This window comes from Muntiacus reevesi, chromosome 3 (genome assembly GCF_963930625.1).
Source record: "Muntiacus reevesi chromosome 3, mMunRee1.1, whole genome shotgun sequence".
NCBI lineage: Eukaryota > Metazoa > Chordata > Mammalia > Artiodactyla > Cervidae > Muntiacus > Muntiacus reevesi.
The window spans coordinates 158313701-158341434 of record NC_089251.1 but is presented as its reverse complement, the minus strand read 5'-3'; the positions used below and the strand labels follow the sequence as shown (position 1 = coordinate 158341434).

The 27734-nt window shown below is 54.8% G+C and overlaps 1 protein-coding gene across 1 annotated transcript; it reads right to left on the bottom strand.

The window, feature by feature from the left end:
* Positions 1-7554: 7554 nt before the first annotated feature.
* Positions 7555-27161, bottom strand: RNASET2 (ribonuclease T2). Its single transcript, XM_065928944.1, has 12 exons — positions 27059-27161; positions 25111-25284; positions 24749-24922; positions 24392-24557; positions 20866-20926; positions 19581-19636; positions 18099-18156; positions 16614-16684; positions 12818-12931; positions 11319-11367; positions 9922-9996; positions 7555-9194 (listed from the first exon to the last, which is right to left on the bottom strand). Exons 1-12 carry the CDS (start codon positions 27159-27161, stop codon positions 9012-9014), a joined length of 1284 nt encoding a protein of 427 aa, XP_065785016.1. The 3' UTR covers positions 7555-9011.
* Between the last annotated feature and the right edge of the window lie 573 nt (positions 27162-27734).

Sequence of the window (27734 nt, the reverse complement as noted above, 5' to 3'; positions counted from 1 at the left end):
GGGGTCACCCAGGCTGTCAGACCACCCTGCTCCGGGTCCCCGGCTGGTGCACCCCCTGAAACCACGCTTCTCACTTGCCACCGAGCGGAGTCATCACCTGGGACCTGGTGGAGATGCAGACTCAGACCGGCAGGTCTACGTGGGGCCCGAGACTGAATTTCTAACCAGAGCAAGGCCCACCCTGGAGCAACAGGATCTCCAGGAGCTGTTTTCACATCCTTTAACGGGAGATGAGCTCTGCCCTGCTCCCCCCGGGGCTGCTCTGAGGCCCCGGCGTGTAACAGCCGCAGGAAACACGAAGTCTCAAAGCGCTCACGCGCCTCAGTGATTTGTTGCCGGAGGGCACGTCTGGGTCCCTGCCGTCAGCCCCCCGAGGAGTCAGAGAGGAGATATCAGCCCTGAGAGGCTGACAGCAGGGACTGGCTGGCCGCCAGGGAGGAAAATATGCAGACAGCAGGAGCTGGAGGGGAAGATGCACCCGCGAGACAAAACTCCCAGCTGACGGATCCTTCGTAAGCGCCCCACAGGGCGAGACGGGCACCGGAATTCCGCCGGTTCAGGGCCCGGGGGCGAGACGGTGCTGGTGAGTCTCGGGTGAGCCGCTCGGCCGGGGTGAAATGTAAGGATGAAACAGCTGTGTCACTTGGGGTCCCTCCCTTGCCCCTTGAAGGTTATAACATCAAATGGATGTTGGAGCCCCTGAACACCTGCTCACAGGTCCCAGCTGAGGAAGCAGTGCCTAGAGTCGGCCAGTCTACCCAGCCACGTGGCTCTGAGTGACCACACAGCCGGCGGACAGCAGCAAGGGCAGGACCTAGCGCCCGCTGGAAGGACGCAGGCGCGTTCAGCGTGCTGACTGTCTGGGGGGGAAATGCCACATTCTAGGCTCAGCCCGGCTAGACGTGGGTGTTGACCTCGGGTCACAGTTCCCCATGCCGAGATGAAAACACCTGGCTCGTGGCTCTGAGTTTCCGAGTCCTAGTGCCTCCTCCCTCTGCTCCAGCCTCGGCTGGGGGAGGCCCCAGGCTGAGCCGGGTTTCCATGGAGGTGACCGGCTCAGAGCACTCGGCTCTGGACGCCTGTGAGAGCACCTTATGTAAGGCCCGATGCAGACGGGCAAGGACGCCTGGTGGCCCTGACCTTCTGAGAGTCTTTGGGGAGGTTTGGAGAGAGATTGGATTCTGTTCTGTTCTGGAAGCCACAGAGCTGGGCGGGGCGACTCTCTCCTGAAGGAATGAGATGGAGTGTGGATGCAGAGAGACGTCCGGGTGGCGGGGAGACGTTGCTGTGGCCGGGGACGGCCCCCGGGAGCCTCCGCCTCACGTGGGAGCTGTTAGGTGTCGCATTCTTGGAGGAGCAGGAAGATGGAGGGGCTGGGCTTCTCCTGCTCACCTGTGTCTGCAGCCCTGGGCGCATGGGCCCTCACCCAAACAGGCTGCTCCATGAACCACTGTTGAATAAATGAATTAACAAGTGAAGACCACACTGGGTGGGAAGCAGAGTTTTGCAGAAGATGGGGTGACAGACTCTCCCCGGGAAAGCATCCATCACCATAAACAATGCGCCCACAGCCCACACATCACGGAAACGTAGAACACCCACGTGTACTCCACACACATCTCCCGCTGAGTTCGTGTGTTCTCTTCTTTAGGAGAGACGGGACACTGGTAAGATAACTTTCACCCAGGAATCAACTAGGTGTCCCAGCAACTCTCAGCTCCACGGATTCTGGAGGGACCTTTCCCACGGCCGCTCGGTCATTCCCAACAGAAGGCGCCGTGGCCGCGGACACCAGCCTGCCACGGTCACACTCTCTGCCCCTGCCCCGCCGGCTCCTTGAACGGCTCAAATCCCCCGCCGTGGACAGTATCCACCCCAGCACTGGGTCCAGCCCCGCCTGACCTGAGCCTCCCGAGAGCCCAGGCCTGGGCCTCCCGGCTCTCCCCTCATCACCTCACCTCTGTGTCAGCGGGTCCCCGAGAGGCCGCCAGCCCCCACCTCCAGCCGGGCAGACCTCCACCCAGCCATCTCTGCAGTCTGTGTCCAGAAAGATTGCAAGCTCTCATGTTGGAAATCTGGCTTGGAGGACACCACTCTCTGCTGAAACCCCAGGACCGGCCGCATCCAGTCAAGGCCTCTGGTCCCCACGCCGGGCCCCTGCTCACGCCTCTCACCCCACCCGCGGTGACTTCCTCTCCCCGAGCGCGTCCTACTCTGTGATGTTGCTCCCACCTCTCAGCCGATCGCGGAGGCCCCACCTTGCTTCTCTGGCACCCTCCCAACCAGCTCACGTGCCGGCCGGCTCTGGTCTCCCCTTGCTCATCATCTGAACCATGGAGGGCGTTTCTCACTCACTGCCTGCGCAGCTCGGACATTTCTCCTGAATGCTCTATTCACCCAAACATGTATTAAGCTCCTGGAAGTCTGGGACCGTGCCTTATTTTTTCTTGCACCCTTTCCAGTCCCTTAAGACGACGGCCTACTAAATTATTTTATCATGAGGATACTATGAAACATTCCCTGGATGTATCAGGACAAAAATATCATTAATTCTATAGATAAAGGGTTAAAAGAGGCAGATCACAGGTCTCTCTGCAGTTAGTAAAAGATTCTGAATAGATAACATCATTGCCAGTTAACGTGGACACAGACGTTTAGATGAGGCCTGTTTGCTTGGAACCTCTCCTGCGTCATTCGCCTGGTGGCTCAACACGGAGCCCCAAGCAGCTCCCCCAGGATATTGGGGCGCCCCGGGTGGAGAAGCACAGGCATGGGGCCTCTCTCCACACCCACCCCTTGCCCACTGAGTGGCCCAGAGGGTCTTGGCGGTGGGGAGGACCCTGGAGTCAAGGATGGTCTGGGTGGTGGGCTGGCCACGGCCTTGCGGGGCCTCTGGCGTGTTGCAGGTTCCGTTTTCCCTCTCAAGACTCACAAATACAGCAGCTCCTCCTCCGACCGGCATCTCACGGGGCAACACCATCAGAAGGTGATACCCAGTGGACACTGGCATCCCTTGTGTGGAAATATAGAATTTTTCATTCCCAGAAAATTTCCCTGGGCCCCCTGCTCACAGGGGCTCCTGTGGTCCACCAGAGAGGGGACAGGGGAGGCTTGAAAACCAACTCTGCCTGCTGCCCGACACCTTCAGGGGAGACAACACCGGCTGAGATGTGTGTGGGGGGTGTGGGCCTTCCCCGACACACACAGACGCCCTTGGCTGGACTCGCTGCGGGCTTCGCCGGCCGGCCTGAGCGCATCTGAGACAGATCTGTACGTGCGGTGATGGGCGCTCTCTCCTGGTGGATCAAGGGCCTTTCTCTCCCTCCTGCTCTCCCAGAAGGGCCTGTCGGGCGGCAAGCTGCCTCTCACACAGGCTTCCAGAGCTGCATCTGTCCGGCCCGAGGAGGCCCAGCTCACAGAAGCGCCCTGGTCCCGCCGGCTGCATCAGCACCAATGCAGGAGGTGCAAGAACCCAAGCCATTTATAAAGGTGTCATCACAGCTTCACAGAACCCTGACTAGAGACGCCCTCCACCCGCAGGGCGGGGTGCTCCATGGCCTCAGAGAGGCCTCGCTGACCACAGCCGTGTCGCTGGGCTGGACCTCAGCTCACAGAGGACACATCTGAGCCCCTCAGCCAAGGCGGGGACCCGTCCACTGGGCGGGTGCTCATGGCAGGTAACTGGGATAGAACTACTAAGTGTCCCGTTAGAACACTTTTGTTGCTGAATATACACCATCCTCTTCCATCTTCTGCTCACATTTTGTGTCTCCCATAAGAATTTTAGTACAAAAACATGCACACGCATGGATGGCGTAGACTGTAAAACTGCACTCCGATGCTTTCCAAGGTGGTGAGACTTCCCTCCCCCTTTTTCCCCGCTCTTCCCTCTGAAGTGCTGGGGATCCAGTGATGAGGACTTGTGGGGGGAGGGGACGGGAGGACCACCAAGGCCCAGCCTGGGGTGCCGGCGCTTGTGCGGGGGCAGCGTCAGGGTCAGGAGGTGGAGCGATCACACAAGAAAGATGCTGAGGGTCACGGGATCCAGGTTTGTGGACGTCAGAGAAAGTTACAAATATGGAGAAGGGGAAAGCTGCCGTAAGCTCTCCAACATTCAACTGGAATCAGAAGTGTTGGTGTGAACTCATAATTTGCAATACATACGGATCAATACTGAAGCTGAAACTCCAATACTTTGGCCACCGGATGCAAAGAGCCGACTCATTTGAAAAAACCCTGATGCTGGGAAAGACTGAAGGCGGGAGGAGAAGGGGACGACAGAGGATGAGATGTTTGGATGGCATCACCGACTCGATGGACGTGAGTTTGGGTGAACTCCGGGAGTTGGTGATGGACAGGGAGGCCTGGTGTGCTGTAGTCCATGGGGTCGCAGAGTCGGACACGACTGAGCGACTGAACTGAACTGAACTGGATCAATACAGAAACACGCTCAGGTGTCAATGGTAGAAAGGTACTTTTTCTTTGGAGATGGGGCTGGTTCCAGCGTTGGAAAGCGTGACTTGACCTTTTGTCACATGAGGTTCAGAGCAAAGGGGCCGTGTGGAGGACAGAGCCCCGCCAACAGTGCGGCGACTGAGGGGGCCCCAGATCAAACTCCAGCTGCCTTTTCAGTTACTCAAGCTTATTAACTCCCTTCATTTTAAAGAGAGTTTCCAATTTTTGGTGGTGGTGTTATTTGTAACTGTAAGGGCCATAACTGATAAGCATACATGCATATCATGCTTCTGTGATGGTAGATGTTTGTATTTATGTTGCTGAGCCATGAATGAAAGAAACACCTATAAACGGATTACTAACACACTTGAGAGCTAAGATTTTTCTACTTTGATAATATTCTACACCTCAGATCTCACACCTACAATACGTGCACCCCACTGTCCTCCACACCCCCAAATCACTGGGTTTCTAGGTGTCGTAGACTAGATCCTCAGTTATAGCAACATTAAATTATGTTCATCAAGTTAAATGGAGCACCCACTCAGGGAGGTGCATAGCACTCTGGATGTGTGGGCCGAGTCCCTCAGTCGTGTCCGAGTCTTGCAACCCCACAGACGATAGCCCGCCAGGCTCCTCTGTCCATGAGGTTTCCCAGGCAAGAATACTGGAGTGGGTTGCCATTTCCTCCTCCAGGGGATCTTCCCGACCCAGGAGTTGGACCCTCGTTTCTTTTCACCTTCTGCATTGGCAGGCAGGTTCTATACCACTGAGCCACCTGGGAAACCCATCCTGGATGGGACACTCGGATATTTCTTGATGTGGCCATTTTCAGTCTGAGAAAAACAATTCAGGTGGCATTCAAGTCTCTGATTGAGGGGGTACCATACACCCGAGTATGGGGAGCGTGGTGGGGATGGGCTGAATTTCCGCTCTCCACTGCTAGGTGGCCACTGATGAACGTGGTCATCTTTGATTCACTGCTGTCCTTCCCAGATTCTTGGACTTACTGAATACCTACCAGCCCAAGCAGCTGTCAGCTCACCCTGGCTGCAGGAGGAGCTCACACCTCATTGGCGGGGGGTGTGGGGGGCTGGACGTACCCCAGTAACCATATCACCATGGCAGCAGGAGGAGCTCACACCTCTGGGGAGGGGGCGTGGGGGCCGGATGCACCCCAGCAGCCAGGAGAGCGGAACAGGTGGTGACTGGACCCCCCGCACTGTGCAAGCTGGTCAACATCTTTGCTGGTAAAAATGAGTCTGTCTTACTCTGTGAACTCAACATCAAAAATGAGTAGGAAAAGTTACTGCACAATTTTTGTCCATAAAAAAGGGATTGTGAATGTCTGACAGCTGCACAGCTATGAAATGTTCCAGGCAAACCTATGCAGAGTCATTGCAGTTTTACGGCTTCTAAACCTGCACATTCCCACCCTCTAACAACCTCCTGTCATCTGAGCCTGGGGTGCTAATCCTCTCCTTTCTGTCTGTAGGAAATGCAAGACTCACTGTGATGTTGCTCAGTTGCTGAGTCTTGTCCGACAGCCTTCCCAGTCCTTCACTATCTCCTAGAGTTTGCTCAAACTCATGTCCATCCAGTCAGCGATGCCGTCCTTCTCATCCTGTCGTCCCCTTCTCCTCCTGCCTTCAATCTTTTCCAACATCAGGGTCTTTTCCATTGAGTCAGCTCTTCACATCAGATGGCCAAAGTATTAGAGCTTCAGCTTCAGCATCAGTCCTTCCAATGAACTTTCAGGGTTGATTTCCTTCAGGACTGACTAGTTTGATCTCCTTTCACTGCTAGGGACTCTCAAGAGTCTCCTCCAGCACCACAATCTGAAACTCAGTTCTTGGTGCTCAGTCTTCTTTATGATCCAACTCTCACATCATGTACATGACTATTGGAAAAGCCAGAGCTTTGACCGGACTCATTACAGTCACTCAGAAAAACAGCATTTCTGTCACAAAATTTATGTAAAATTGCAGCATTTCTCACTGTCTGTTGAACATTTTGTCAGGGCAAGGAAACCCTGCCACCTCCCTTCTACAGGAAACAGCTCACCCCACAGACAACACAATAGATTTGTCTTCCTACAGAAGCACCAAAGTTGATTTAAAACCTGGGACTGTGTCCTGCTAATTTCATTTCCTGAGCCAGAGCTTTTGAGGGAGTTTCTTATGCTCACTGAAGGCTTTTTCAGCCCTCTCTGCAGTGATGAATTTAGCCAACAGAGTTAAACTGTGGAAAAACATTTATAGTACAATTTCAATTGCCTTAGGACCTGGATTAAATTTTTATTCCTGGTTGAAAGTTCAGAAAACACCCAGAAGGATAAAACAGACAATTAGACCGCATGTGTGTCCCTATCTGGGCAGGATGCAAGCTGACATGCTCCGCAGAGATCCAGGACACACGCGGATCTCTTCCCTCATTAGCCTGATCATTTATCCACACGACGGCTAGAGAACATTGGTTTCGAGCTGACGGGCCCTCGGGATGCTCTGGGGACTCCAGCAGCGCAGAAACAAGTCTTGCCTTTATGGGCGGAGGTGAACCACGCGGCCCTGCACACAGCCGCTGCTCAGCGCCCAGGGCCACTCACGGCCGCCTTCCTGGTCTCACACAGTCCGGCTGCTGCCCTGGGGTTCTGCTCTGGCAGCTTCCATCACCAGGAAGGTTCTTCCTCCGTGGATTGTAGCCTCATCTCCTTCAGGTCCTCGTTCAAAATCGTATTCAGTGACACCTTCCTGGAAGACTGGCTCCTTCTCTGGGGTTCGGGCTCTGAAGAGGCTGCCATCCTTCTCCGGTCACCTGTGGCCTGATACTTACCGGATTGGACTCAGGTTATCAGCCATGTCATCACTGCTGATACTGTGCTCAAGGCCACACAGAAATGTTAACAAAAAGCCACGAGCATTGACTAGACGATGATCCTGTTAGGAACTGCTAACCCCGCTCCTGATTTTATCCCATTTGGTCCACATCCGAGATCTTACGACTGTCAACATTTTGCTTCATTTCCCTCTTCAGCTGCCCTTCATTGTTACACCACCCTGCTCAAGTTTCAGCTTACCCTCAAGAAATGCTCAGACTGTATAATAATAAACATATTTTATTTTAAAAATAATAGCCTATTAAAAAGCACGCAGGCAGATTTTAGAAAGACTGGTGTCTGAGGAGTATCAGCAGACCACTGCTTTTCTTGACTCTCCAAAGCTATAAAGTAAATTCAACTCAAACATGAAGTTGAAGCTTTATTTAAATTTACCAGCTCATCGGAAATAAAGAAGTAGAAACCCTGGCCTTGAGCCGTGTATTTGCAAAATGAGTCAGAAGAAACGACAGCCGCCTTTTGAACGTCTCTCCAGGGGGCAGAGGTTCGCCCCAGTGAGGCCCCTGCCGGAGGAGGCGTCGGCCCGCCTGGGCACAGGTGAAACCTCTGTCACGTTCTCTCCTTCCCTTTTGCTGAAGAGCCAGACGCAGAGGAGCAGAGGGAGAAGCAGATGCCCTTGGCCGCCGGGCAACAGGGAGACTCAGGAGACAGAGGCGGGCAGACCGTGGCCCGTGTGACCCCCGCGTGCAGGGGAGCCCCGCAGAGGCCGCGTGTGGCCCCAGCCTGGACGTGGAGAGCAGGGTGGTCCCTCCCTCCATTAGGCAAAGAGAGGGGCCAACATCTGGCTCGGATTCCTGACGCGCCGCTCGGCTCCCTCTGGACGAAGCTTCGTCCATCGCTGAGCGTCACTGTGTTCAGAGCCGCCTGAACCTGGACGCACTTCATCGCTGGGAGGGGCCCGCCTCCAGGCAGCACCTCGGGGGACACGGACCCACCCCCAGGGGCCTCCTCAGTTCTGGCGCCGCCTTCCCAGAGAGGAAGGGGGAGCTGCCAGACGGCCTGCCCTGCGGGACTTCAGTCTGCAGGGGGGGGCACCTGTGACGCGGGGGTGTGGGCTGGGTCTCGGCACACACCCAGATCCCCCCCCACACACAGAGCATCTCACCTGCCTGCACCAGGGCCTGCAGAGGACACTGGGCCACCCGCACCAGCCCCCCACGGGAGACGCTGGCAGGGGACCCCAGAACAGGAGCCAACGGCTCTGAGGCCCGAGGCAGAGACTCCCTCCAGCACCGACCCCCCACCATCCATTTGCAGCCTGGGCTCCGGCTTGAGGGCTGGTCCTGACAGCCCCCCACGTGTCCTCAGAGCTGAGAGACACAGGGGTGAGTTCTCCTGAGTCTGCACCATCGGCCCAGGCTCCAAGCGGGCCTGCCGCATTTTCCTAGGAGGTCGCAGAGATTGCCAAAGGAGAGAAAAAGGAAACCAGAGCTTCACTCCAACCAGAAGGCGGCCAAGAGGCGGGGCTGTTCCCTCCCTTTCGGTGTTCCCCTCCTCACCCCATCTTTACATGGACCACAAAACTCGACTCCCAGACACAAGGTGCAAAGCGGGACAAACAGGACAGGCTCAGGTTAAGGCGGCTGAGAGCTGCTTTTTAAAAATCAGTGGTCTGTCAGTTCCTCTTGCTTTTCAAAGTGGAGATTTACAAGCCGCGGCATCAGAGTTTGGTCTGGTTGAGCGGAGGGTACAGGACCGGGCCATCCTCGCAGACATGCAGGCCCAGGCGTGGCCAGGCTCCCGGCCCGCGGGCCGCTGGCTCCCCGGCGTGGGTGCAGTTGAGCAGCTGCAGGTCCTTGGAGAAGCACAGCTCCATCTGCCCGAGGAGCTGCACCTCCTGGCCCTGAAGGGAGAGCGAAGGCTTCAGAATGCAGGTCGGAGCATCACGGGAGCTCAAAGAAGACAGAAGAGGGGGCTCCGGAGCTAGAATCAGGGCTCCAGGAGCGGGACCCACGCTCCAGCGCTGAACTGGGGCCAGGGCCCAGAGGGGTGGCTGTGGTCACCGCCAGCCCCGCCCCTGAGCCAGCCTGGACGTGGCCGGGGAGGAGCCCCACTTTCAGCTTAGAAATGTACACTTGGACAAAGGTGCGTGCGGAGACGCCCACACACACCACGTCTGCATCACCGTCAATAAACAGGTAAACGGCACCCTATCGCTAAATGAATTCAAAATGAATTCAAGACCTCAGCAGCTGACAGAGGAAATGACAACTCATCTGGAAGCTGGACAGGAAACGATAGCTGAGAGGACTAACCACGTGAACACTGCATGATATGCCCACGGGGCCCCGCCCCTGCCTCGCAGCCTTCCAGAACAGGAGCCTCCCTGTTAGGGAGAAGCTGCCAGAACACCAGCCCGCCCAGCACGATGTCAAATAACAGCCTGTTATTTCAAAGCATACACACACACGTGCACACACGCATTTGTACACCTGCACGCACCCTCAGCCCCCCCCCCACACACACACAACTCTGGCTCTGGGAACTCCATGGTGAGCACGAGCTCTCAGAAGACTGCACGTGTCTTCTTGGTAGAGACAGAGGGGATGACAGAGCGTAGCACATCTGACCTTCTCTAGCAGAAAACACTGGACTTTGGGCACGACTTTGTACACGCTGACAAGCGCATCTCTGATGTCTGACACCTGAAATCGGATAAACTGCATTAGAAGTGAAACGTCAGCAGAGGAAACCAACAGTTCTGTCGTGGTCAGGAGTGACACCGGTTTACACTCCCGTGGATGCAAACATCTGACAGCAGCGTGCTCTCCCTAGAGCGCCCCTGGCTCACGGACACAGCTCGGAGACGCTGGGGATGAGCCGCCCCGGCCCAGGCCCTGAAGGAGACGGAGCAGCCCCCGCAGATCCCCCTCCAGGCCGGAGTCCACACACGCGGCGCTCCGCGGGTCTCCCTTCTCCTCTCGGCCCTGATCCTGCGCCTGCGTGCCGGGTACAAAAGCAGAAACTCTCCTGCCAGGAGACGGGAGGCCAGGCTCTGCCTGTGCTGACGCCCGCCTCGCGCCTCCAGCACAGGGAAGGGGCTCAGAAAACACGCGCTGCGGCTGTTGCTCTGGCTTGGAATTGAAGTCTGTTCTCTGAACGTCACATTCCCCTTATCCACGTAAATGTGAGTCCAGGTGAAACTGAAGGGCCTGCAAATGCCCAGCCTGCTGGGCGGATGGACAGAGGGCAGCTGCAGTCCCCCCGGAAGGGCGCTGCCCCGCCCGACCCTACTCTCCACGGAGGGAGGAAAACGGCAGATCCGTGGGGAAGTGCTGACTCAGCCACACCCGGTCACGAGGCCAGGACGAGGGTTCGGGACCCGCCGAGGCAGCGGAACTCAGAACGGCTGAAGACAGTGACTTTCGGGTGTTTCACTTTCATATATGGAACAAATAGGGAAACTGTCTCCGGAGGGGGAGTCGGCTGACTCTCTCTGTAAAGGGTCTAAGAGCGGAGGCCTCAGGCCCGGGCGGGTGATGACCGCTGCCTGGGGGCCAGGCCGCCCGCCCGCAGCTGCGCTCACACCAGGGTGAGCCCTTCTGTACGGGCCACCTGCCAACAGGCTCCGCCGGGTTCCAATCTCTACACTTTCATCTTGAAACAAAGCGCAGTTACATCACGAAAACAAATCTTCCTTTCCTTCTTCAGGCTCATAGAACTGTGCTGTCCAACTGCACATTCTATTAATACCGGCCTCTTAAGAGCCTGGAACACACTCCTCACTAGGAAACTATGAACCTGCTCCAAAATCATGCTTAAGTAGCCTTGAGTTTACACAAAATATACAGGAAAACATTTAAATGAAATCTCTTTAGAAACGTAATAGTCAATTGGGGGAAGGGGGCTGGTGGGGGTTCTTTGAAACCAGAGGATAGCTCACGGCTGAGGTGATGACGCCTGGTCGGGGCCGGGCATCCCCAGTTAGGGGGTACACACTTGGTAGGAAGCCAGAAGCAAGACTTACCTGGTAGTAGCGATCGGTAGATGGTTCTATCCCCAATTTTTGGAGCACGCTAAAATTAAAAAAAAAAGGGGGTATAATGAAGGTCCGATTTCTTTTCCTGTTGCTATCACATTTCGTAGTAGAAATGAAGACCCCCCTAAAGGGAAGTATGCAATCTCCCTACCTGGGGCCGTGAGTCTGCTGACACGGGCGACACCGGAGCGGCGCCCAGGCCGCCTGCCCTCCCCTTGCCGTGGGCACACGAGCGCCTCATCTGGGCCCCTTTCCAGCACCGGAACCTCAGCGTCGGTCCGGGTGGCTGCCACCCACGGGAGGAGGCACCACGTGACCTCCTATCCGCCACGCCTGTCCTCAAGGACAGCGAGCAACTGGTTCTGGATTCTAGGCTCATCCTAACAACTCCAAATTAGATCAATCTTTAAAAGTACGTTCAATGCCTTGAATCACTTTCTAAAGCACGTGGTTTTAACCAGCTCTTTGCGACCCCAAGGACTGTAGCCCTCCAGGCTCCTCTGTCCGTGAGATTCTCCAGGCAAGAATACTGGAGTGGCTTTCCATGCCCTCCTCCAGGAGATCTTCCTGACCCAGGGATTGAACCTCCATCTCTTGTGTCTCCTGCATTGGCAGGTGGGTCCCCTACGACGGTGTTACCTGGGAAGCCCAGTGGTTTATAACACAGAGGAAAATAGAAAGGACTTGTTTTGACTCCTTAGCTTTAATTTTGTGAGCACCGAGATTTTAGATTTTCCGTGGAGAAGCTAGGAGACAATATGACTTCCCCACAGCTATCTACATAGTCCCCATCAGACATTCGGTGGGCAGGAGCGTCTTTCCTCGGCAGACCCCAGGGAACGCACTCCGGGGAGAACAAGACTCAGCCGGTCCACCCCCGTGGGCCTGGCTAATGCTCCAGGAATCCCAGAATTCCGCAACTCTGCACTTGCAAGTGTCTATGGAAAGCCACGCAGATTCAGGAAGGGTAACCAGGAGGTCCTTAGTAAGTGGTTGCAGGCTGAAGGGATGAATTATGCAAATATTTGACTTTAAAACTTTCAGCATGACCACGTATTCTCCTTTTCCTGCTGGATTCAATAAAACCTGGGCTGCAGAGTCGGCTGGACTCACGCTGCCTGTGAACCAGGATGGTGAGGTCTATGCTGGTGAACCGAGGGCGCCTTCCTCCCCGGAGTCTGATAAGAGGGAGGTGCCCGGGGGTCTTCCGCGCGGGCTACTTCTCCCAGGACCTGCGTGATGAGCCCCTCAGTCTCTGAGCCCGCTGCATGCAGTCAGGCCCCAGGGGTCTGGAAAGGCTCGTGGGAGGTGGGTGCTCCTCAGGACGACTCAGCTGCCTGGTTCCCGGGACCGTGGTACCCAAGTCAGGGATGCTGTGCCGGACAACTCGCGGCCCCGCTCACCCCCAGGACTCGGGTGTGGGTGTGCGGTGAACTGGGAGCGTGGGGCGCGGGAGGCGAGGCCAACTACAGGCCTGGGTCTCCCACCTGCTCAGGGCCAGCTCCTTATACAGATCCAGACTCTTGCTGAAGTACTTCCACTGGGAATTGAGGGCGTCCAGCTGGGCGGCACAGGTCCCGTGCTTCTTCCACTCGTGGCTCCTGTAACGGTGTGTTAAAAAAACTCTGGTTAAAAGGGTGACACCGCCTCCCAGTAAACCACCGCATGGCCCCTCGTGCAGGGCATCCGGGTGGGAGGCAGACTGTCGTTCTCACAAAGCAGGAAGGACAGACGCCCTCCTCTCGGCACAGGCCCCAGGCCCCGCCGGACCCAGCTGAGCACCACCAGCCCCCATCAGTTTCCTTCAGGCCTTCCTCCGCCAGGCAGCTCCAATCGCCTCTGCGATTAACAACAAATCCAACTGAGAAAGAAGCGAACGCCGTCGTTCAGGCTTCACAGGATCACATGGCTCTGGGTGTCCTCCCGGGGAGCCCCCGCTGGACAGCAAGGGACTTGATGGGCGTGGCTGGACGGCCACTCCTCAGCCACTGGTGAGAAAAGGCAGGCTCACTCATCACCAGGATGCCCTGAGGCCAGATCCTGACATCATCTACAGAGACGCCTGCACAAAAGCAACAGCCCAGCCAGATGCCCGCAAACAAGCAGCGATTTGTACTGAAGAAAATCACCACCGCTGATAATAACTGCTTGCGTTTTATCGAAGATTAAACCAGGTGGCATAGTGGTAAAGAATCCACCTCCCAGTGCAGGAGACGTGGGTTCGACCCCTGGGCCGAGAAGATCCCCTGGAGAAGGAAATGGTGACCCACTCTAGTGTTCTTGCCTGGAGAATCCCATGGACAGACGACAGGTGGGCTACAGGCCATGGGGTCGAAAAAGAGTTGGACACGACTGAGCATGCATGCAAGCAACAAATTTTGGAAAATGTTTACCCATTCTTCACCTGGGTGTCACAACGCTGCAAAGTGAAAATATTATTGCTGGTTTAGAAGCGGGGACCCCAGGCTCACGGGGGCCAGTGAGCAGCCCGGCTTCACAGCTGCCCAGCCAGGCGACCCCGGCCTGCCTCGACCCACACTCAGGGCCCTTCCCATGCCCCATGCTGCCAACCAATCAACTGCCAAATACGGATCACACCCGCCTTTAGAATGATTGACAACTTGTCAATTCAGAGGCTAACCAGGGTTAGCATGGAAAAACCAAACGGGCATCGGCTTTATCAATGATTAATTCACGAAGATTTAATAAAGACAGTCACTCAAGTACTCAGCAGGCACCCACATGCATTCTCACAGAAACAGCCTAAACGCGCACTGATCTTTTGGTAGCATCACCAGGGAGTAGTCCTGACTGGGGGCAATGGCTGTGAGTTACCAGTCGCCCGGACCCAGGAAAACCATGAAAGAGAAAAGTGAAGGTGAAAGTCGCTCTGACTCTTTACAACCCCATGGACTATACAGTCCATGGAATTCTCCAGGAGAGAATACTGGAGTGGGTATCCCTTCTGCAGCAGATCTTCCTGACCCAGGAATCAAACCAGGGTCTCCTGCATTGCAGGTGGATTCTTTATGAGCTGAGCCACAAGAAAACCATGAGGAGAGATTAGAAACAGATGAATAATCAACTTTCTTCATCTACAATAGCACCCATGGTGAATTATTTCTTAACTTTCTAAGTTCTATGAAGTAGAAAAAGGAGACTCTTCAACTAGCTAAACGTGAAACTGAATTACGGGGGCCTCAGTTTCTGCACAACAGGGACAGTCATTCTAGAATCTCCCACAGAAGGAGCTGGAGAAGTCAGGGGCGGAAGCAGTCACACACGCCCAAACAGCTCCTAGCAAGTGATAGTCAAGAAACGTCCACTGTTGTTCCTAGAGCGAGTTAACTCAACAGATGTTAGAGATAACCAAATTCTCATTCTTTTTCTTGTTGTTTAGATGCTCAGCCATGTCCAACTCTTTGCAATCCCATGGATGGGAGCCCACCAGGCTCCTCTGTCCATGGGATCCTCCAGGCAAGAATCCTGGAGTGGGCTGCCATTTCCTCCTCCACGGGGTCTTCCCAACCCAGGGGTTGAGCCCACGTCTCGTGCATTGCAGGCTGATTCTTTACCACTTAACCTCCTGCGAAGCCCTTCTTTTTCTTACAAGAATCAGAAACCAGTAACACCCCTATTTTGCAGACGGTTGTGTACACAGTATTATTCAGGATGGCTGGTCTTATGAACAGATTTAATCTTAGGGAACTATCTTGAGCACCAAGTGATACCAGGACCCTCTCCTTTGCATCCGTGATTCCCATTTGAGATTAAAGAGAAAAGTTTTCTGCCATGAGCCTCCCCCTTAAGGACAGGAGAGGCCGGGACACCTCCACAGACACTTTATCCAAACAGTAAGGCGACCTGGATGACAGCTACCCACGGGCAATAACCAGGGAGCCGGTAAGCACCCGGCCGCGTGAGCACCATCTCCACATCCAAAGGCATGAACGCTACCTTTTTCATTTAGAACAAGTTTCTAAGTGCGTCATTTAAGCACCCAACCTGAAAGGCGAGTCATTTTGCCCTCATCAGAACACAAAGCCGAGTGTGTGTTCTGCCCACACCATCTCATTAGACGTTGAAGGACTCATCCCACGGAAGGCCATCTTTGTGTATGTTTGGGTGTGTGCAGTCGCTCAGTCGTGTCCGACCCTTTGCGACCCCGTGGACCGTAGCCCGCCAGGCTCCTCTGTCCATGGGACTCTCCAGGCAAGAATACTGGAGTGGGTTGCCAAGCTCTCCTCCAGGGGATCTTCCCGACCCAGGGATCAAACCTGTGTCTCTTTTTCTTCCTGCATTGGCAGGCAGATTCGTTACCACTGTGCCATCTGGGGAGATGCTTTGTGTATGTTTAGTGGTATATTTTTAAGCTTTGGCAAAAACCTGACTGATTCTATCTGGAATATTCTAACTACTGAAATCTCTTCTGTTTACTTAGTCATCAAAGAGTTTTTATTTTTAAGTATACTGTGAAGTGCTAAAAGTTTTTCTTTTATTGTTTTTCATTATTTCAACTCACGTAGGTCACTGTCTGTTCTAAAACCACTTTCCAGACCTCAGGTTGCTCGGAGCCAGCACTGGAGACGTGGACTATTCGTCTCCCAAACCTTTACAGCCTCCGGACCCAGAGCCGTGAGTGAACCACCTCCCAGCCACACACCCTCGAGGGAACTCGCAAACCGAGCACCCACGAACCAGGAGGACAAATGTTATTGTCACTCTGCTTTGCTTCAAAAAGCTTTTCTCCAAATTTAACTCCTCCTGAAGAGTCTACACACATATACTTCCAAGTTAAGTGAATCACTTTGGCCAAAACCTGATTCACTGTGACATGAATTATAAATCGCCATCCTGCAGTGAGGGAGGGCTTTCCAAGCGGCATCAGTGGTAAAGAATCCACCTGCCAGTGCAGGAGACTCGGGTTTAACCTCTGGGTCCAGAAGATGCCCTGGAGAAGGGCATAGCAACCCACTCCAGTATTCTTGCCTAGAGAATCCCATGGACAGAGGAGCCTGGCGGGCGACAGTCCATAGAGTCACAAAGAGTCAGACACCATGGAAGTGACTTAGCACGAACACAGAATGAAAGATATGATGGATTAAAAAGCAAGTTTACAAAGTCACTTCTGCTAGCCCTCATTTTTTATCCACTGGAGGACCGCTCCAGGGAGGGCGCAGCTCCACAGCCTCAGGAGCCAGGCCCTCCGTCACCCCTGCTCCCGCGGTCCCGCCTCACACCTGGGCTCTGGGGCCCGAGACGGGCCTGGGAACTCAGACTCACCAGAACTGGAGGCTGCAGTTGGACGGATGGAGCAGATCGGGCCAGTACCTCTTCATGTCTGGCAAAAGGTCCTGCACGTAAAGACAGCACTGGTAATAAGTCCACGTGAGGCCTGACAACTCAAACCTAGAAGGCGGATCTGACAAACGAACACATTAAAAAAGAACAAAACTGAGCTCTGTGCGTTAATAACACTCAGGTGAGTGAAAGGGCTCAGTTTATTTTGCATGACATGTTTCTTAAGACACACCTAAATGTGAAGTCTGGGGAATCGTGAAAGCATATGTGAAAATATAAGCTCTGACGGGTGAATGGCTAGACAAATCATGTCCACCCATACAATGCAGTACTATTCAGCATTAGGAAAAAACGTATCAAGCCAGGATACTGGCTTCCTTCTCTCCAGCTTGAATGTTCCCAAGACTATGTCTGCATCTTCACTCAGACACACAGCCTTAACCAGCACACAGGACTCTGAGGAGCACTGCCCGGGCCCACGGCTCACCCCCAGCACATTGGCTTCCTCCCGGCTGCTCCAAAGCTGTCCTACCCCGGGCCTTTGCACGCGCTGCTGCCGCTCCTGTCTCTGGTTAAGCTGGATTCCAGCTCACCACCACCTCCTCGGGAGAGCTGGGCCCAGGCCCACTGTCCTCAGCTCTGACTACCCTCCCCTCCAGGCACCCAGAGGGGACGTCTGTCCTGGCTCCCGGCTGCAGGCAGGGTGGGTCGGAGGCCGCGCCTAGTTCTGCCCCGGCCCCCGGCCCCCAGCACAGTGCCCGAGGCTCTGCTGGCACGAGAACCTGTGACTGGTTTGGACGTGATACCTCGTCCTTCTGGGGGCCGTGCAGTCCTGGGAAGGGCCCACAGTTCTGGCAAATCCCAAGTCTGCCCCATGTTTCAGAGAGGTCTCAGGAACTCGCAGACCCGCCCGCTAAGTCCAGGGACGCAGTCACGAGTCCCTGACAGTAGACCATCACGCACGAGGGGGTGTCAGCACCCCGTGGAAAGCTGCACTCACATGTGTGTGCGTGTGCGTGTGTGTGTGGCTGCTACCAGCTCTCGTAACCCCAGGGCCCGGAGTTACTCTGCAATACAAGTCTTTGTCCTGGAAAGACCCATCCCCCCTTCCCTGCTCACTGGCCCCATGGAGAAACCCACCCACAGCCAGAAAGGACACTCTGGGGGCCACAAGCCAGGCCAGTACACACACCTGAGCTCATGCCCAGTGGGCAGGGGTCCCAGACTAGAAACATGGGCCGTGGGCCAGACCCAGGGCCGGCCTGAGCACCCCTGCCGCCCCTCACACAGTCGCCGAAGCCCATCGGGCCCAGGGCAGAGGAGAACTTACTGAAACACAGACCATACTTAACCCGTGGGGCTGCTTTAGATACCCGTAAGCGCTGGTGAACACACTTTAACCACGGCTTTGAGGGCACACCTAGAGGAGGAGGGAATCTGCGGTGGGAACATTACTAAAGTCAGTACCTTGATCTCCTGTGGATTAAAGGGCCAGGATCGGTTACATGCTTCACTTTTATCGGGCCTTGAAATTAGAGGTGAAAAAATAAAGAGAAATTAGTCTTGGTCGGGCTGGTTCCAAATGGCATGCGAAAACACTCGAGTTGTGGTCTGGAGAAAATGAAAGGGGTGAGTCACACTCGGCCACAAGCCGGCACACTGGAGTTCCCTCCAAAGCGGAAGGGTGTTCAAAACTTCAGCCTCCGTGCAAACAGGCTCTCCAGCACAGGAGCAACCAGACAGCCAGTAGGGGGCGACCCAGAGCCGGGTCGGTGGAGATGTCTGCAATGCAGGAGACCCAGGTTCGATCACTGGATTGGGGAGATCCCCTGGAGAAGGCCATGGCAACCCACTCCAGTGTCCTTGCCTGGAGAGTCCCATGGACAGAGGAGCCTGGCGGGCTACGGTCTGCAGGGTCGCAAAGAGTGGACACAAGTGAGCAACCAACACTTTGTGAGTTACTTGCAAATCTCCGTTCAACAAGCACAGCATGAGAACAACAAGAGGTTCCGCCTCTTTACAGGTGATGAGTGAGGATCATGAACACCAGGTACGTGTCCTGCTCAGGATGTGCCTGGTGACGACCCAAGGTTGGCTGCCGGATGTTCTAGCACAGAGCACGTGTCCCTCCACTTGCGCATGTGATTCTGTCCTCACGCGCCCAATTCTGGATGGGTCAACGCTCCATCTCCACGGGCGGCTTAGATCACGGGGGACCAAACCTGCTTTCTCCAGGGTGGACAAGCCTGGCTCAGCCCCCGAAACTAGCCCAGCTCCCCAGAGTTGGGTGCCGTCCCTCCAGCTGGAGGGCGGCTGAGGGCACCAGTGAAGTCACAGAAAACCAGAGGTGGGATGAGGCCCGGTCCTCAGGCCCCTGTTTAACCAGCTTTCCACTGACCCCGTCCCTGAGGGGCACGAGCGCCAGCAGGAGCCAGGACTGCCCCCTCTCAAGGGAGGAGGGAGACCCAGTCGATCCCTCCGGACAAACGAACAAACAGTTTAACATCATGAATACATGCACACACCACAAAAAACAAACTAAACAAACTGCAGGCAAAACCAGAAGAATAAATATCGGTGTCTGTGAAGTATGTATACTATAGATACAAATCACATGTGTGTAATGTACATACATTTATTGTTATGCATTTTCTTATTGACTCCAAAAGAAGAAAATGAGAATATTAAAACTCAGTGATCGAAAATGTACCCAGAACCCTTAAATGCATATTTAAACTAGACTGTTATCGTTCTACCAAAACGGAACTCAAGGACAACAGAAGGCAGGTCATGTTAGAAAGACTAAAGATGCTTCTCAACAAGCTTCTGGCCTGCTAAGTAAACTCCTAACAGAAATCACCAGCATACACGTCTGGACAGACTCAAGCCAGAACCCCAGATTAGCCAGCTTCTGGGGTTGCTGAAGTTTTAAATGCAGGAAGTACTTGCCATAATCCGTGTATCGTCCAGTAATTCGGAGGGTCTTTGCAGTGGCCCCGAACTTCCTATGAAGAAAAGACAGGAGACAAGTGGTTTCTTGTTTATTAAATACACTCAGCAACCTTCCTTTCTTTTGACAAACATCAATGGAATCCAAAGCAGGCCTAACACAAAATAAATTCTGTGGTAATTTACGACAAGCAATGTTCATAAGGGTACCTCAGGGGCGGGGGCTGGATGTTTATTTGAAGAGGGTGAACCAAAAATTCGGAAAACAGAATTTAACAGCTATTTTTGTTTTCTTTATGTGCTTGAAAATTAAGTCTATCTGATGGATCCACTCATACTTACCCATGAATAATTTTCTTGTCATGCAATCAAAAAATGAGAGCCAGAGGGTGGCATGACACCCAGTCATATTCAAATCTGTTCAGGCACCAGGTTCAAATGCAATAGTGCAATAGTAAGTACTGAAAATCTGAGGCCAACAAAAATGCAGGATGAGAGTAAAATAATTAACTCAAGGAGCTAAAAAATCTTCAGTGTAACACTTTACAGGAACCTCCAAATTGTTTCGCTAAAACGGATCTTTACCTAAATAAATAACCATTAAGAAATACAGCCCGACCATCAGGCAGTGGGCCAGAACCTGGGCCCAGTGGCCGCAGTGAGCAAGCCAGGGAACAGTACACATCGGGTCTGGAGAGGCATCCGGCTCCCCACCAAGCCTTCCTGCTTAAATCCCCTCTGACGCGGGGAGCCGCTTCTCTGTATGGTTGGTCTGGAAATGAGGGCAGGCCTGGTTTAGGTGACGGCAATGTCTGACGTCAGGAGGCTCAGACTAGGGGGCAGAGGGCAGGATGACCAGCAGGGCCCTGCTCCCATCCCCAAGGAAACACAGTCCAAAGCGGGCAGGCTTTCCCACAGTGCGAGGTAGGGGAGGGCAAAGCCAAGCGCCCACGGGGGCTTTTCTACCCCAGCTCTTCACCCAGCGTCTTGGATGAGCCTTTGATGTAGGGGGGACCTGGGGTCAAGGTGCAGCTTTCCAAGGGGGCGTGAACCCAAGGGGCCCTGAGCAGAGGACAGACCTGCGCTGGCACCTGTGATGCCCACCTGGCTCTCGGGGCAGGGCCCCTGGCCCCTCACGCAGGGCCTCCTGGAGGCATGGTCTCAGCATGGGAGGGCTCAGCCTCGAGGGGTGGGCAGGCCGGGGGCTCGGTCAGTGAGAGGCGCTGGGGAGGAGCCTGCACGGGACCTCCTCTCCATGGGCGTCACTGGTCCCCGCAGAACTCACCTGGCACACGGTCGCAGGCCAGTGGTGAACCATGATTAGCTTGCCCCATTCAAGGTGGTCACTGCGAAAACACAAGGGGCTTGCTCTGTAACCTGAGTTACAGAAAGTGATTCATCCATTGATCATCCAATCAACACTGAGGGCCGGCTACAGGTTAGGCGTTGCTGCGGGGAGGGGTCCAGGTCCCCAGGCACTGCTGTGGGTGGGGAGGGGTCCGGGTCCCCAGGCGCTGCCGCGGGGCAGGGCCCGGGTCCCCAGGCGCTGCTGTGGGTGGGGAGGGGTCCGGGTCCCCAGGCGCTGCCGCGGGGCGGGGCCCGAGTCCCCAGGCGCTGCTGTGGGTGGGCAGGGGTCTCTGAGAGGACGGGGGGCCGAGTCCTTCCTCTCTCTCAGGGCACCAGCAGTGAGGGCGACGATGAGTAAGGTGACAGCAAACACACACGGCATCGCCCGGGGACAAGCAGTAACCACTGTAACTGAGGAGGAGGACAGGCCTGTCCGGTGGGGTGCATGCTGCGGGCTCGGTCGTGTCCGACTCTGCGACCCCATGGACTGTAGCCCACCAGGCTCCTCTGTCCACGGGATGCTCCAGGCAAGAAAGCTGGAGTGGGTTGCCATTTCCTTCTCCAGGGGATCTTCCCGACCCAGGAATCGGACCCACATCTCTTGCACCTCCCCCACTGGCAAGAAGACTGTTCACCACCGCGCCCCCTGGGAAGCCTGGCAGGCGGGGACGGGGTTGGGATTCTGGACCAGGCAGCCCGGAAGGCTCTGCAGTGAAGGACTGGTCAGAAAGCCCCTTTCTCCTCAGAGGCGCAGGCGGTGCAGACACAGACCAATGAGCCCTTAGCAGCACATGTGACACCCACAAGCCTGGAAACACAAAGGTCCCTACAGCTCACCGGGCCACAGAACAGCACCCAGAGCAGCACAGGGCTTGGTGCCACCCCAGCCGCTGGGATCTTGTTCTCTGCAGGATGCGTGACATGGGATCCTAGGGGCTTCTTCCAATGTCCCCATGAAACCCATCTGACCCTGAGACGTTCCATAAGGGGCTGTGGAGCAGCATTCACACACATCCCTCAGCAGAAGCCCTTCCACCAGGCTGGCAAGGCTTGGCACACACAGAGATGGGGGCAGAAAGGCTGGCTTGTGAAAACACTCACTTTCCAGATGGAAAACATCAGTAGCAACAGGGCATATAACTCAAGCAGGCATGTCATTCAGGATAGATGAAATTTTATTTTATTAGGATAGATGAAATTTTAGAAACAGCAAAAGCCAAACAGAAATAAGTTCTTACATAATGGTTCTGTAAATAATTGAGTACTGTTTAAAAAGCAGAGAATTCACAATATTTGAAAACTTTTCTCAGACTGAGCTAATGAGCAAATGCTCAGTTCAAGAGAAAAAGGAATGCATGAGCACTAGAGCCAGGAGAAGCGTCAGAAGTGTTTTTTTCCCCCTAGGTATGAAAACTTTATTTCACAAAGGGGGAAACCGAGGCTGGAAGAGTGGGCAGAGGCCAGGAAAACTAGACCAACAGCATGGAGTTTACAATAAAACTCAACACTCAACAACATCTGTAATACAATTACCATGTACCACCCTGGTGAAAGAGTGCTGTGAGTGTAAGAGAAAGATCCTCTCAAATCCGTGGAGACGCTGACTGCGCTGTAGAGAGAAAGGCCTCCCAAGCAGAGGCAGAGGGCCTGGGAAAACCCTGCTGACCCATGAGGCCCTCAGGCTCTGAGTGACCTTGTGAACACGAGGGTGATCTCGTGTTCTCGAACCCCTGCCTCACTCGCCAATTATTTCAGTTGCTCATGACAAGTATGCCAGACACGTGGACTAACTTACGTAACTGGACATGTGAACACATGTTTGCATCTTTGGAAGTTTGCAACTTGCAGATCCCTATGGAAGGGCCGGCTGCACTGACCACTGTAGGCCAGGCATGGCTCGGAGCACGCTCTATGCTTTAACTGATGCCTCCAGGCATCAGTGCTAGCAGGCAGGTGCCGTCACTCTGGGGACAGGGTTGAACGACCTTAGTGGAGGGCTCTGGATCACACATCTGGATCTGAGCTAGCAGTTCACACTCAATCCGCACACCACACTACCTCTCTGGTGATACACTTTTTACTTGAGGGCAATGCTTAGTTATTTAATGCAGCCCATTTTCAGAAAATAACACTTTCTGGGAAAACTGAAATTTAATGTTACCTTTTAAAGTAAATGATAAAACAACAACGATGGTTCATTAGAAAGGAAAACCGAACTTTTCCCATGCCTACAAGTGAAGTATGAATGCCTTCTATTAACAAGATCGTTACCCAGATAAAATATGCCACCCTTATGGCAGAAAGTGAAGAAGAACCAAAGAGCCTCTTGATGAAAGTCAAAGAGGAGAGTGAAAAAGTTGGCTTAAAGCTCAACATTCAGAAAACTAAGATCACGGCATCCAGTCCCATCACTTCATGGCAAATAGATGGGGAAACAGTAGAAACAGTGGCAGACTTTATTTTTCTGGGCTCCAAAATCATTGCAAATGGTGACTGCAGCCATGAAATTAAAAGACGCTTACTCCTTGGAAGGAAGGTTATGACCAACCTAGACAGCATATTAAAAAGCAGAGACATTACTTTGCCAACAAAGGTCCGTCTGGTCAAGGCTATGGTTTTTCCAGTGGTCATGTATGGATGTGAGAGACTGTAAAGAAAGCTGAGCACCGAAGAATTGATGTTTTTGAACTGTGGTGTTGGAGAAGACTCTTGAGAGTCCCTTGGACTGCAAGGAGACCCAACCAGTCCATCCCAAAGGAGATCAGTCCTGGGTGTTCACTGGAAGGACTGATGTTGAAGCTGAAACTCCAATACTTTGGCCACCTCATGCGAAGAGTTGACTCATTGGAAAAGACCCTGATGCTGGGAGGGACTGGGGGCAGGAGGAGAAGGGGACGACAGAGGATGAGATGGCTGGATGGCATCACCGACTCGATGGACATGAGTTTGGGTGAACTCCGGGAGTTGGTGATGGACAGGGAGGCCTGGCGTGCTGCGGTTCCTGGGGTCGCAAAGAGTTGGACACGACTGAACGACTGAACTGAACTGAACTCAGATCTCTGTCTCCTCTACAGAAGTATAAAGCGAATCCTCTCCCAGACCCCCTGTTTACCCCTAATTCGTCAGTTGCATAGGAAAACGGAAAGAGGGAACGAGGCGGAGGGGAGGGAGGACGACAGAAAGAAACTAGGAAAAAGGAACCGCCACCACTTCACCAGGATCGCACCGACCCTGGACGGAATGCGCGCGCGCGGTCCCTAGAGCCGCTCGCAGGTTCGGGCGCCCGGGTCCACCCTTGTCCCCCCGGAGACCCGCGCCCCGCGCCCCTCCGGCAGCTCACCTCCTCCAGAGCCCGCGCGCGCCGCCCCGGAGCCACCCCGAAGCTCGGGCACCCATGTCCGCCCACCCCGCCTATCCCCCCGCTCCCCCGCAGCCCCGCGCCCCGCACCCCTCTGGCGGCTCACCTCCTCCCGAGCCCGCGCGCGCTGCCCAAGCAGCTCAGCGCCAGGCACAGGGCGCCCAGGAAGGCCGGGGAAGTCATCCGCCGCACCGGGGAGGGCCCCGCGGGGTCGCCAAGACTCAGACTCCCGTGGGCGCTAGGCCGCGTCCGGCGCCAGGCCCTGCGCTTCCCTGAAAAAGGAACAGACGTCGCTAAGCTGACCGTGCGCCGGGCCAGCGGCCGGCGAGCAGCGCGGCTAGCCACGGCCCGCCCCCGGGCGCCCTGCGGAGGCCCGGAGGCCCGGGAGCCCAGATCCCGGCAGCACAGTGGGCTCGCACCCCGCCCACCGACCACCCGGAGCCCCGAGGCCCTGCCGCCTCACCAGGTCCGCTAGACGAGCACGACGGCCGGCCCGCTCGCACCGCGACCCTCGCTGCGCCGCGAACCCGGCAGCGGGAGCCTAGACCAGCGCGTTTCCGCCCCGCTGCCCCGACGCCACGCCCCCGCCCCGGGACACGCCCCCAGCCTCGGCCACGCCCCCGCTTCGGCCACGCCCCTGGGTGACAGGCGGGCGCCGGGCTGGCGAGAAGCCCTGGAGCAGCCCGACGCCACGCCCCTCTGGAGGACACGCCACGCCCCTCTGGAGGACACGCCCCGCCCAGAGGACACGCCCCGCCCCCGGCCTGTCCGTCTTCCCCCTAGGCTCTTTGACTGCGCTTCACTTTCGGGCTAGTTCCTGCCTGCCTTCGGCCGAGACCCGGGAGGTCGACTTGAAAGCCGCCTTCTCTGACGTCCTGGGAGCCCCGGCTCCGCGTCTAGCTGCCCGGGAGCCCGGGCTTTCGGGGCCCGGTGGCCAGTCCGTCAAGGTATGTGACAGGCGTGCGGAGACAGCAATGTGGGGCCCCTTAGGGGCAGCCCCTGAACCCCAGACAGTCCTGTCTGTGCAGCGCCAAGACCGCACAGGGCACCCCTGGGTAACCGCACTCGATTGCATTTGTCTCTGCCCCTTTGCCATGGTCTCCACCGTTTGCAACTCTTCTGGGACACGAAAGAGCAGGACCTTCGGAGCCGAGCTTGCCATCAAGACCATCAGCCTTCCTTGAGATCAGACAAATAGAAAATCAAGGCTGTGACTGTGCACCCACCACCAGCCAGCCAGCCAGCGTCGTTAGTCCTAACAACCTGGGAGGTGAAGATCTACAAGGCAGTGCTCAAGTCAGTGGGCGATGGAGGGAGGAGGCAGGCAGGGAGGCGGCAGAGGGGGCAGCAGACTCCAAACGACGACCTTCCCGCCTCTGCCACCTGCAGCCCAGGCCTTTAGTCCACCTTCCTGCCCCTGTGTCCTCAGGAGCTACATCCTCAAAGATCGCCGGTGACCTCCTAACCGCAAACAGTGCTTGGGCCCCGGTCTTCTGGCTCCGTCCATCTTCTCTCTCCACTCTGCTGCCAAGAAGTGGTCAAACCACGCAGGACCGTGGGAGGCCCTCCCAGCCACAATAATGTTTCCATGACTCCCATTTCTTGCTTGTAGCTAAAGCTCCAGCCTCCTAAACCTTCTCTCAGCTCCAAAGGGCAAATTCAAGCAGTCACCAGGGAACTAAAGGAGTGCAGAAACAAAGGGAAAGCAGTCAAGAAACAGAAGGGCGGCGAGCCCTGCCTCAAGGGAGATAAATATATACTGATATATCTTCTGCAGGAATTAAGGCCCCCACCCAGGTGGAGGATGGTAACTTCAGGCGGAGCACACAATCCTTGGTGCACAACCCTGTTACCTCACCAACAACCAAAGAGAAGAACTCACACACTCTGAAGTCTATACATTTGCCTGTAAAAATTCTTCTTCAAAAACCACTGGAGAGTTTGGGGGTTTTGAGCACAAGCCAAAAACCTGTTCTCCTTTCTTGGTTCTGCAATAAACATTTCTCTGTTCCAAACTCCCGTGTTTGGGTTTGTTTGACCTCACTGTGTCAGGCCCACGAATTTGACAACACTGGCTCTAGAGTTAGGTGTGGATCTAATCAGGTCACTCCCCTGGAAGAACTTTATGGGCCTTCTGGTTGATCTTTGTTTGCTGTTGTTATTGTTTTGTTTTGTTTTCCAGCTGTGTGGCAATTGGGATCTTAGTTTCCCAATCAGGAATTGAACCCTTGGCCCCTGCAATGGAAACAAAGTTTTAACCACTGGTCATTGTTGTTCAGTTGCTCCCTTATGTCTGACTATTTGCGACCCCATGAACTGCAGTACACCAGGCCTCCCTGTCCATCACCAACTCCTGGAGCTTGCTCAAACTCATGTCCATCGAGTTGGTGATGCCATCCAACCATCTCATCCTCTGTCGTCCCCTTCTCCTCCTGTCCTCAATCTTTGCTAGCATCAGGGTCTTTTCCAATAAGTTGGCTCTTTGCATCAGGTGGCCAAAGGATTGGAGGTTCATGGAAATTCCTAGAAATAAAGGGGGAAATGAGTCATCCTATCAACTGTCCTGCAAAACGCTGATGCTGCTTTCTCATGCAAGCAGCTTCAGCGTTTTGCAGGACAGTTTTTCTTGCCAGCAAGTGGAAGTTCCCTGACCAGGGGTCGAACCTGTGCTTCCTGCATTGTGAACATGGAGTTTTAATCACTGGACCCCAAAGAAGTCCTCCCCATTCATCTCTGAATGAGCATCAGAATTCTTAGTCTGCTCAGGCCTCACCCGCTGTATGGACTAGCTCACTGTGCACATCCATTCCAGAGGTCCTGGCTTTGCCCTGATAACACTGGCCTTGTCCTTCCTCAGCCACAGTGTCTCCTAACATGCTCCACTCCCTCCATCCCCTCCCCACATCCCACCCTAGATAATGCCCACTCGTATTTACCTTGTGAGTGAAACTACAGTCTCCTCAGGGTCCTCTGCAATGCGTGACAGTCTCAGTTCAGTTCAGTCCAGTCGCTCAGCTATGTCTGACCCTTTGAGACCCCATGAATCGCAGCACGCCAGGCCTCCCTGTCCATCACCAGCTCCCAGAGTTTACCCAAACTCATGTTCATTGAGTCGATGATGCCATCAAACCATCTCATCCTCTGTCATCCCCTTCTCCTCCTGCCCTCAATCTTTCCCAGCATCAGGGTCTTTTCCAATGAGTCAGCTCTTCACATGAGGTGGCCAAAGTATTGGAGTTTCAGCTTCAACATCAGTGCTTCCAATGAACACCTAGGACTGATCTCCTTTGGAATGGACTGGTTGGATCTCCTTGCTGTCCAAGGGACTCTCAAGAGTCTTCTCCAACACCACGGTTCAAAAGCATCAATTCTTCAGTGCTCAGCTTTCTTTATAGTCCAACTCTCACATCCATATATGACCACTGGAAAAACCATAGCCTTGACTAGAC

Excerpts from the sequence above, each read along its gene's own strand:
- RNASET2 (XM_065928944.1), bottom strand. The coding sequence starts at position 27,161 with ATGTTAGGAGACACTGTGGCTGAGGAAGGACAAGGCCAGTGTTATCAG. Across the intron at positions 11,368-12,817 it reads AAGGAGCTGGCCCTGAGCAG|CGTGCTCCAAAAATTGGGGA; the intron begins GTGGGAGACCCA and ends TTTTAATTTTAG. Across the intron at positions 9,195-9,921 it reads AGTGTTTTCTGCTAGAGAAG|GGCCAGGAGGTGCAGCTCCT; the intron begins GTCAGATGTGCT and ends CTCTCCCTTCAG.